The 11,281-nt window shown below is 36.3% G+C and overlaps 1 protein-coding gene across 1 annotated transcript in view; it reads left to right on the forward strand.

The window, feature by feature from the left end:
• Window positions 1–11,277, forward strand: part of LOC106106176 (protocadherin-15) — a gene marked incomplete at its 3' end in the record, with an annotated part of 107,701 nt that extends 96,424 nt beyond the window's left edge. Inside the window, exons 16-30 of the mRNA XM_013286723.1 lie at window positions 874–1,014; window positions 1,398–1,521; window positions 2,373–2,533; window positions 3,648–3,821; window positions 4,410–4,619; window positions 5,220–5,468; window positions 5,964–6,059; window positions 6,299–6,452; window positions 6,950–7,245; window positions 7,670–7,897; window positions 8,747–9,012; window positions 9,685–9,903; window positions 10,303–10,429; window positions 10,798–10,900; window positions 11,252–11,277. Of these exons, the coding sequence (XP_013142177.1) occupies window positions 874–1,014; window positions 1,398–1,521; window positions 2,373–2,533; window positions 3,648–3,821; window positions 4,410–4,619; window positions 5,220–5,468; window positions 5,964–6,059; window positions 6,299–6,452; window positions 6,950–7,245; window positions 7,670–7,897; window positions 8,747–9,012; window positions 9,685–9,903; window positions 10,303–10,429; window positions 10,798–10,900; window positions 11,252–11,277 (2,574 nt within the window). The remainder of the gene's footprint in view (window positions 1–873; window positions 1,015–1,397; window positions 1,522–2,372; window positions 2,534–3,647; window positions 3,822–4,409; window positions 4,620–5,219; window positions 5,469–5,963; window positions 6,060–6,298; window positions 6,453–6,949; window positions 7,246–7,669; window positions 7,898–8,746; window positions 9,013–9,684; window positions 9,904–10,302; window positions 10,430–10,797; window positions 10,901–11,251) is intronic.
• Window positions 11,278–11,281: the final 4 nt, after the last annotated feature.

Here is an 11,281-nt window from a genome sequence, read left to right on the forward strand (position 1 = left end):
TTCAGTGAAAATCTATCTTTATATCGTCATCATATCAGTTAAGATTCCTTGGGTAATCATCATACTCCCGTAATGCTTAACAGGTTTTCTTCTTTCAGGTCTTCTCAGTCATCACTACCTTCTTGATCATGTCACCTTTCACGCAATCTATCCATCTCTTTCTAGGTCTACCTCTACCGGTGTACCCCTCCACACTAAAGCGTTACATGTGATTCCTCTCTCGTAACATGTCCATTCCACGCTCACCTTTTACTCCTTAATTTCTCTACCACTAGGGTTACTTACAATTTCTATAATTGCGAATCATACTAGGCGTTGATAAAATTTTTTTGATATAAAAACATTAGTAGATTTTTGTAATTTGCTATATTTCTTTTGTATTTCCAACTAAGGTTTGTACTAATATGGTTTGCGACAACCGAATGGCGGGATTCGAACTCTCGACCACATGATCGGAAATCCATAACCATTAGGCTATTGGCGCTTTGTTTATTTGATTTAATAATATAAATGCATTTAGATTACATTCCCGTTACGAATTAAAGTTTACCGTACAAATAGTTCGTTCTCCTACCATTCTCAATACTCTCTTAATTATAATCCGTGGTTATATTAGTTCGATATATTATCATCCACTTGCCCTTATCCCTTACGGAGGGTCGGCACAGTATGTGCTGCTATTCCATACATCTCTATCAGCCGTCATATCTGAATCCACTCCTTTCTTAAGCATATCTTTCACACAATTCATCCATACTTTCTTCGGTCTTCCTCTACCTTTGTAGCCATCCACATTCAATCTTAACTTTCTGGTTTATGTCCCCATCGTTTCGTCGATTATTTCGATATATCATCAAATAATATTAATTCCAGGCCAAAGATCCAGAGAACGAACAAGTGACATACTCTATAGTGTCCGGTAACGATCTACGTCAGTTCGCTATCGGCGCCAGCTCGGGCGTCATCACTGTCATACGACGACTCGACAGAGAAGTGCTTACGAGATACCAACTTGTAAGTACTGTATATTGTTTATATTTACATATGTTTATATACTGGATTTTTCCCATTTATTCTAGACCAGTGTCCCCAATACCCACGCCCCATAAATGGACAATTTGATAGTTGAAACAGATAGATAAAATGAGAAATTAAAAAATGGCCTAGATACGATCCGGACTATTTAAATGCAATGATAGTTACCGGTACTGAATTTAACAAAAAAATGCAAATTCTTCATTAAATTCTGTAAATAATTATAAGGCATAAACATTTTGAAATGTCAGGATAATGACACAAAAGTATGGGAAAAAATTATACTGATTCAATTACTATGAAGCTATTATAATTACTGGATTCAATAAATAAATAAAACAGAATCCTATGTCGTGTTTTAGATGGTGAAAGCAGAAGATCCTGGTAAACTGGCGAGCACCGCGACTGTCAACATCAAAGTCACAGATATCAACGATAACAATCCTAAGTTCGAAGAAGACTCGTATACTTTTCAAGTCAAAGAAGGTAATTCATCTTTTGAAAACTCCTTACATAAGTAAACATTCTTATTTAGAGCATTATATGAGTTTAATTTTACTTTGCTTTACCAATTACTATTATAAAAGCAATAGTTTAGATGCATATATGTGTGTATGTAATTCTTGAACGGCTCAACGGATCGCGATAAAATCTTACTAATATTATAAATGCGAAAGTTTAGATAGATGGATGGATGGATGTTTTTTAGCGTTTGTAGCCTAAACGGCTGAACGGATCTCCATAAAATTTGGCACAGGTTTAGAGCATAGTCTGGAAGAACTCATAGGCTACTTTTTATCCCGGGAATAATTACGGTTCCCGTGGGATTCATTAATTTAGTTTTTTAATGTTCACTCGATCATTCTGCAACGGTTCAACATATCTTATTGAAATTTGGCACAGATATAAAACAAAGTCTGGAGTACACATGAGATAAGCTTCATCCCCGAGAAATGTCCGGTTCTCGAGGGATACGTAGCTTTTTGTAATTCATATAGTTCGTATGTTTTCTAATACCACGCGGACGAAGTCGCGGGCAACAGCTCGTATGAAATAAAATGTTTTCGATTCCGCCCGAATAGAGTCTCTAGGATAATCTAATAAATCGACATCATCAAAAAAATAAATATTTGATACCAACTTCGTGACCCCATCTCCCAGGAATTAAATAAAAAACAAAAACCGTTAGTCTACGTGTTCTTCCAGACTATCATACCTTTATGACAAATAGGAGTTCCGTTCAACAATTTCGACTACAGACTCACAAATATCTATACATTCACATTTTAGTAAAATTAAACCTTATCATCATCGCTTAAAGTAGCTTTTCCTACCAGGTGCGTCAGGGGAGACAGTAGGCTACGTGCACGCGACTGATGACGACGAAGGCGTGAATGCCCAACTAAGCTATAGTCTGCCTGCACACCTGCCGTTTACTATAGATAACGCTACCGGCATGATCACTACACTTAGCGAACTGGATTACGAAGATATTAAGGTAAGAATACAAAATCTATACTAATACAGTAGAACCTTGGTAACTTAAAAACCTCTATAACTTCAAAAAATAATATGTTCCCTTCCCATCAGAGCCCAAAACCTTTATAACAAAGACCCGTGATAACATAAAACCTTTGTATTTCCCCTGGACTTTAACTTATCGAGGTTCTACTGATTATAAAAAGAAAAGATTTGTATTTTTGTATGTATTCGATTCACGTAAAAACTACTGCACAGATTTCTAAAATTCTTCCACCATTTTAAGCTATGTTAGCTAAGCAAGCTGAGTAACAGGCGTTTTTTTTTAATTTCACGCGGACAAAGTCGCGAGCAACAGGTTACTAATATGAGTGTGGACACCGGTAGAGGTAGAAATAGATTGCGTGAAAGGTGACGATCAAGTAGGGGATGAATGTGATAACAGATGATAGTTATTTGGAGGATAAAAGGTAGGGGAGATGTATGTACACAGTTGTCATTATACAGGATGTTCTAATTAACTGTCTATAAAAAGGAGGTTGTCAATTCGATTGAGTTTTGTGTGTTTGTTAGTTTCAGATATTTCGTTTCAAATAATTAAAAAAATAGACGAACGGCCATAATAACAATATTGCGCTCAAGATATCTTATTTTCCGAAGACTGGATAGAAATCTATTTACTAGACCACTTAAATTTCTTACCCAGTATCACATTGCTTTGGTAACTTTACGTTGATTTAAAGCATCGTATTATCAAATATATGTAAATTAGTTTAAAGCTAGAATTAAGTAGTGAAGAAATTGAGAAGCAATAGGTTAGCGTGGTATGGACATGTTATGCGACGAGATGATGAGGACATAAACCAGAAAGTGTTAAGATTGAATGTGGATGTCTACAAAGCTAGAGGAAGACCGAAGAAAGTATGGACGGATTGTGTGAAAGAGGATATGCTTAAGAAAGGAGTTGAAAGTTGAAAGGAGTTGCTTAAGGAGGAGAGGAGAGGATTCAGATATGACGGCTAATAGAGATGTATGGAAGAGCACCACATACTGTGCCGACCCTCCGTTAGGGATAAGGGCAAGTGGATGATGAGTTTAAAGCTAAAATTAACAATTCTAATGTACATTTACAGGACTACGCGTTCGTAGTAACGGCAACAGATGGCGCTATCGACAAGCGGTTAGGCACAGCCTCAGTTACTGTCCAGGTACAAGATGTGCCTGACGAAGATCCAGTGTTCCTACAGGATATCTACACTGTGCGTGTGCCGGAAAATGTTAACAACTACCCCGTGGTGCAGGTTCACGTGAGTAATCATTTAATAGTAATAATTATAGAAATATACAAGCAAATATTTGTTGTTACCAACACTATGAGTGTTGTTTACTAAAAGCAGAAACCCCATTCTGTATTCGATAATAATGAGCTTGGTAAAATCTTGGTTTTAAAACTCAAAAGTTTTAAATTGACATAAAAAATCTTCATGTGAGGGCTAAATATGTCATATTCATATTCACCAACCGACCTTCAAAGTATTTTAAGATTATCTCTTTAGTTAAGTCCAAGTCTAAAGCTTAACCTAATAAACAAGTAAACGTTAGTGAAATCGAAACTCCAACTTGGACCCATAAAAGGCCATTTAAAAGACCCTAACTAAAGGACTTTGAGTCAATCGTCATTCTCCTAAACACTATAAGACTAAAATTCTTTTTAAATATCAAGATTTTTTTTAGTTCTTAATTATCTACAGGTGTGCCAGAGGCCTAGTTGTTTTTTCCTACCCAGCCTATTTTTCAAGGAAAGGATGGGATGGAAAGGATGACAGTGAAGACTCTTATAGAAATATATCGCTTACTTTTCCGCCTTACATAGAAAAGAAACTTGTATCTTCCAGGCAACAGATCCGGATACGACGCCGGAGATCACTTATACAATATTAAAGGGGAATATGGAATTATTTTCTATAGACCGAAAAAACGGGGTTATAAGAACCGTACAGCCGCTAGACAGGGAAGCGAGCGCGAGGTATGAACTCCTCGTGGGCACGGAGGAGAATAACCAGGAGATGCCGGGTGCAACCACTACTGTTGAAGTTATTGTTGATGTAAGTATGTTAAAGTTTTTTTTTAAACAAGCCTAGTCGTCCTTTTAATAGGTGGTTAAAACAGCAAACTTACTTGAGCGTAATAGTAAACTTCGTTTTTTGTACTTCAGATTAAAATATAATATGGGTTATGTTTAAAATTATGATCATTTTCTTCTAAATCTTCAATAGTGAAATATTTGTAAAAGTTAACTTACTTCTTGTAGATAATACAAAAAATATACAGACTGATTGAGTACTTCCTTTTGGGAAGTCAGTCAAAAATCAAACAAAACACTGACAATATTAACGAAATACATCAAAAGCGAGACTAATTTATAAAAAAAAAACTATAAAACTTTTAATTTAGTATCGTTAAAATGCTATGATACATAACGTCATGTGATTTGAATATGAAAAATTAGCTTTCGCACGCGACTCCGTCCCCGTGGATTTAAAAAAAAACCTATGTGTTCTTCCAGACTATGGTCTACATCTTAGCCAAATTTCGTGATCCGTTTCGCCGTTTAGGCTACAAACTCTAACAAACATCCATCCATTTAAACTTTCGCATTTATAGTGTGTAGTAGGATGTTTGGTACATTTAAAATTTATTTTCAGGATAAAAACGACAACGCACCAGTATTTACAATGGCGGTACGCCCTGTCACTATAGAGGATTCCTCGTCTATCGGTAATTTGGTACAAACGGTGATAGCTTCAGACGCAGACGCGACTTCTCCTAACAACAGAGTGCGGTACAAATTAGTAGGCAGGGGAAAGGCTTCAATCTATTTCCACGTTGAACCCGATACGGGTGCGTTACGTGTACGTGACGATTTGAGGAAAGAAACCGACAGTGAATATACGGTAAGCATAGAGAATATATAATTAAACTAGCTTTCGCCACCGACTACGTTCGCGTTAATTTAAAACACAAAAATAAGCATGTGTGTTCTTCCACACTGTTGTATTTCTATGACAAATTCCATCGAGATTTAGGCTGCAAACTCTAACGGATGTTATGTTTGGATGGATGGATATTCATCCATCCAAACTTTCGCATTTATAATATTAGTAAGAAGTAATATATAATATTAGTAAGATTGGTTATCTATAGGATACTAGCATTTGAGTGCGGCTCCGAACGCACGGTATTTTAAAACGTAACCTTAGTGTTTATCTGTACTATATTCTATGACAGACAAAATTCATCCAAAACCTTTAAGCTGTTTAGAAGATAACTTCTAACATATATCCATTCATCTAAACTATCGAATTTAATATTAGATAAACTGCTAGTAGAACTAATAAATAGGTACAATTAGTGTATACATTCTAAATAATTTAAATATGATTTCACAGGTGGATATCCAAGCGTATGACCAAGGAGAGCCAGTGATGTCAACTGTACTGAGCCTTACCATTTACGTCAGTCATTCCGCTACCGTACCTCCTGATGTAAGTTAATTTTTACATACATAATACCAAGGGCCTGTCCCACTACTGGCTGATAGAGGCTCGATAGCTTAAAAATGTCACTGTAAGGCAACAAAATCCGATATTTCCATAACATATTTTACACGTTCGATTCCTATCAGATAATTTACAATTTGCGAGGTACACGTAAGGCCTGTTAACTATATAACTTTCGCATTAATAATTTTAGTATTGGAGTGTTTATTTATTTAATTTCGTAGGTAGGACTTGGTTTTGCGGATACTTTGTACACAGAGCACGTTGCGGAAAATTCGGCGAATGGTACTCTAGTGAGGATATTACCATTGTTGAATAAAAGAGAACATTCTCCCGACACTCCGCTCAAATGTCGACTTACTGAATCTTCACAGAATGGTAAGCATTTAGATATAAAGTTAAGAACGCACCCATTTGACTAAACTATCTAACAACTGTTTCGTTGTGCTTTGATTCGTATGAGCTTATATGGAGGTAAATTACTCGATATTTAGTTGTGCAACTAAACAGTTGAATTGGCTGCGAACCAATCGACAATCAAACAACAGTTGTGTGATAGTTTAGTCAAATGTGCGCTCGCTCTTTACTTACCTAATTTTAAGTCATTTATAATTTTCTGGTCTTATCTATTGAACTAAAACAATAAAAAAAAATCCTTTACAGCACAATTACTTACAAAAATTGACACAAAGTAATTAAATACAAAATAATAACAATCCTATTACACGAATAAAGCGCTGAATTTTTTCCTTTTAAAGATCGTGTCGTGCATCTCTTTCTTGTAACGTAATATTTTCTTAGTAACATCTTCCTTCTCTTTCTTGTAACGAAATGTGACGCATGATTTTTAAATCTAAAATGTGTTTGTATTCCAGGTGTATTCTACGTGAAATTAACCGAAGAAAGGGATTGCGCGATCTACCTGAATACAAGTTCGTTAGATTATGAAACTCTTACCGAGTATTCTCTTGAAGTACAACTGGAATCTATACAGGGTTTAATAAACCCTGACGCGAGTAAAGCGGTCGTCAAAGTGCATGTAACTGACGCCAATGATAATGCACCGGTTTTCGTTTTTCCCGAACAATCTACGATAGCTAATGCGAAAGAGAAATACTTTGCGATAGCTACGAAAGAAATGCTTTTAGGAACAAATGTATTACAAGTTAAGGTAGGGTTTTATTTACTCTGTTTAATCTTTTAAAATTTTAATTATAATGTCAGTTGCCAAATACCTGATACACAAAGTTAACAATAGTTTTCGATCTCGATGTTACGAAGAAACACAATTTTATTCACTTTTTAGCTTTTATTCTAGCTGATAGCAACTTCATCCGTGCGAAATTAAAAAAAAAGACTTAATTAGTGGCCTACATGTTCTTCTAGACTATTCTATATTTACACCAAATTGTAAATCTGTTAAGCTGTTCTGGAGATACGTAGTAACATACATCCTTTCATCCATCCATCCATCCATCTAGACTTTCTCATTTATCATATTGTAGCTATAGCCCTTGTTATTTTTTATTTTAGTATCTCATGTACTAAAGCGTTATGTTTAAAATTAAATATTTTTTTTTTATAATTTTACTCAGGCCAAAGACAAAGATAGCGGAGATTACGGTAAAATAGAATACCAAAAGAATTCATGGACCAAAGCTGCGGAGGAATACTTCAGTCTAGACGCCGACACAGGGGTGATCAGTAACATAAAAACATTCGAGAATGTTCCACCAGATGTTCTACCTTTCAAATTCAGTGTGACTGCGAGAGACAACCCTAATTCCCCACAAGATTATAACGTAGCTAGAGCTTCTGTTGTGGTAAGTAACTAACATGAAATATAACTTAGAGTCAAGTGTAACGTAAAGATTGTTGTTACTTTCTTTATGAATCATCACTCCTAAAGTTGTCCAATTCGTGATTTTTTTTGTATAGTTTTTTATATGTTTTTATTACCTTGTTTGAATTGTTACATCCATCAATTATTTTTTGACTTAAGTGACATGAGAAGGGGAGATGGGTGATTAAGGGGAAGGGTAATTTAATTCAAAGAATGATTTTCGAAATATGGTTCCATTTTTAATGAAATACTGGGTGTTTTAGGTTACCTATAGCAATTGACGGCATTTTCAATTTTCAAAGTCGTATATATGTTCCCCTTCCCTCTAGCGACGCCCATTTCATTAATTTCTAGGCTTTATCTAAAATACACTCTTTATTTCACATGTCGATAGATGTGGTAGTGCCCGCTTTAACATCTTAGCACTGCAGGGCCGGCACGCCCCCAGTAATACCACCACCACACAGAAGACAGGCGTGAAATGGAAGCAATTCCTTGTTTCGTCTGATGAGTGTGGTGCCGGAGGCCTAATTTAAGTCCCTTTCTCTTTACCACCCTTTTCTTATAAGGAGAGGATGGGAACGGGAAGTGGATTTGACGGTAGAGGAGATGCATAAGAAGGGGAAATCTCCTCTTTATGTGCGTCTCCTCCTCTGTCAATTAAGGGTAGGCAACGCATCTGCAATTGCAGATGTCTATGGGCAGCGGACGCTTTGTCATTTTGGCGGATTCAGGTGGCCGCTTGCTCGTTTGCCACCTTATGTTATAAAAAAAAAATGTAGATATACTAAAAGAGACCAACATCAGATCTAATCAATCGCTTTTACAGATTAATCTTCTGCAAAAAGAAAATCAACTTGTTGTTGAAGTAGCGGATTTGAATGCGGAGACTCTAAGACGACAATCTCGTAGTTTCCTGCAAGCGATAGAAGAGAAGAGCGGCTTAGTCGCTGGTTTAGAGAAGTTGACAGCGAGACATTATTTGGGAGAGAACGGGACATTGGAGAGTGATTCCAAAGGAACAGATGTCTGGTTGTATCTCGTCGATCCTAACACTGGTGCGATACTATCGAGAGAATCTACGCCTGTGAAGAAGTGAGTATTATATTTAATAATCTGTATAATAAAGCCATATTTATCTCTGATTGTTTTACGCGTTTGTTTCACAATTTGGTCTGAATTATATATTTAAGTTATATTACTGATTTTATGATAATTGGCGTCCATTTAAGATTAAATTTACACTTTTACCACCTGCTTCATAGTATTCCTTTGTAAATGTAATAGAAAATGTGTTGCCACATTAAGGCCGTGGTCACAAATTGTTCATCTGATCTGATTTATGTCTATCTAACCCGAGATTTTAGCCCACTGTGCAATCGAGCCGCCTTGCAAGTGTTGTGAACGCAGCTTATACATGTTGATTATTACTTTTATTAAATTTTCACTAAGCGCCACCTTAACTAACACTTAAAAACTTTCCATTATTATTATCTAGTCCTAGTAGTAAAGGTAATTTATTTTTTTTAGTAAATTTAATATTGTAATTGAATGTAAAATAAAGTAAACAATTTCCTTGGATTCACTACTTCAGGGGAAGAAAGACGGGGCGGCAAAATACCGCTTATAAAAAAAATAACTCCGTGCATAATCGTTAATCATCTTCCTAGCCTTATCCCACTTACGTAGGGTTAACAAGGCCATATATTTAAAGTGTCTGCTTAACGGTAAATAACCGTTTTATATATGTTTTACTATTTGTGTCAGTGCTATAGAGGGCGGTGTGCATAAGGCTGTGGGCGCACGTCTTCAAGCGCCGGTAAGTGAGGTGCGTGCGCCTCTACGGGCCGCCGCACCGCCCCTACGTCCGCACCTTGCTGCCGCGCCACTTGCCACCGCACTCCCTGCTGCTCTACTGGCGCTTGCCGCACTTGTACTGGTAGCCGCGTCCGCCGCTACTATATACATCTGCGCATCTTGGAACAGGTATTTTCATCACATGTCCCACTAAGGAGCTTAAAAACTAACCTAAGTTAGGGTGACTAGGCAATAGTCGACCACTTCACATCGCTTCGCTGATATGTGCAGCTTGCATCACGTTTTTGTTCACTGTAAGAACGTCGGGTAAATTATGTGCATATGAAATTTCAAAAAATCTAAAATGTTGGTTTATATTTAATATTGTAACACTGTTTAGTTTATTTTATAGTATAATTTTGTAAAACTTTTTCATTACCTGTCAATACAAGAACCCGGTGGTACTTAACTTTGATCTTTCAGAGAAAGTACCGGTGAAAAAAATTTTGTTCAATACCTCGTCTTTTTGATAAACAAATGATAAAGTTTTTAGAATTTACCTGCTAAATTAGTATGTATATTTTACAGATACAAGAAGCACAAAGAACAAGCTATCCAGCAATACGGTACACTAAGCATGAGTATGCCGCCGCCGCGCCCGCCCTCCGGATATGAATCCAGCGAGGATGAGCCCGCGCCTAGATATGAAACACAAGTACGTAGAGTTTAATAATTCTGGTTATAATCGCGTACTCCAGTTTACTAATGTGACAATTACATTGCTTATGCGTTCTCTCTCATTATTTTTAATAAAACTAGCTGTTACTTGCGACTTCGTCTGCGTGAAATTAAAAAATAGTCTATGTTACTGATTACATAGCTTTTTAATGTTGTAAGAATTTTTAAAATAATCCCAAAAGTTTTTGAGTTATTTCAATACATACAAAAATACAAATCTCTCCTCTTTATAATTAGTAGAGACAGTCAGCAATATGTATTCAAGTGTCAAGGGTGTTTCATAGTAATTTTTAGTACTTTGTTTTGAATTTATTAGCTGATATCATGAATTAGTGTTTGTTTCAGGTTTTAAATATGGCTGTAGACGATGCTGATTTGCAGCTAGATTTTAGTCCAAATAATCATGCGTTTAACATACACAGCGTGCAATATCTTACTAAAGATAATGGTAAGCAAATTTTCTTACTATCTTATAATACTGTCAGTTCCTTTAGTATTTCCAATATTAATTGTACACTAAGTGGTGGTTCCATAACTATTCAGTGCCAGTTATACAAACTATCAATAAATGCGTGCAGGAGGCCTAATTTTAGTCACTTAGTCTTTACCTATTTTCTGATAAGGAAAGGATGGGTAGAGAAAATGGATTTAGTGGTAGAAGAAAATCCTCTAGAGGAAACACCCTTTATGAATGCATCTGCAATTGCGGATGTCTACCAACAGCAGTCGCTTCGCCTTTTCAGCGAATTTAGTTGGCTGCTCGTTTTCCACTTTATAATGTAAAAACTCTCCCATACAGGTGAACGTAGTCCAACATTATCCGAAACCG

The sequence above is a fragment of the Papilio polytes genome, unplaced genomic scaffold (assembly GCF_000836215.1).
Source record: "Papilio polytes unplaced genomic scaffold, Ppol_1.0 DF822289.1, whole genome shotgun sequence".
NCBI classification, from domain to species: domain Eukaryota; kingdom Metazoa; phylum Arthropoda; class Insecta; order Lepidoptera; family Papilionidae; genus Papilio; species Papilio polytes.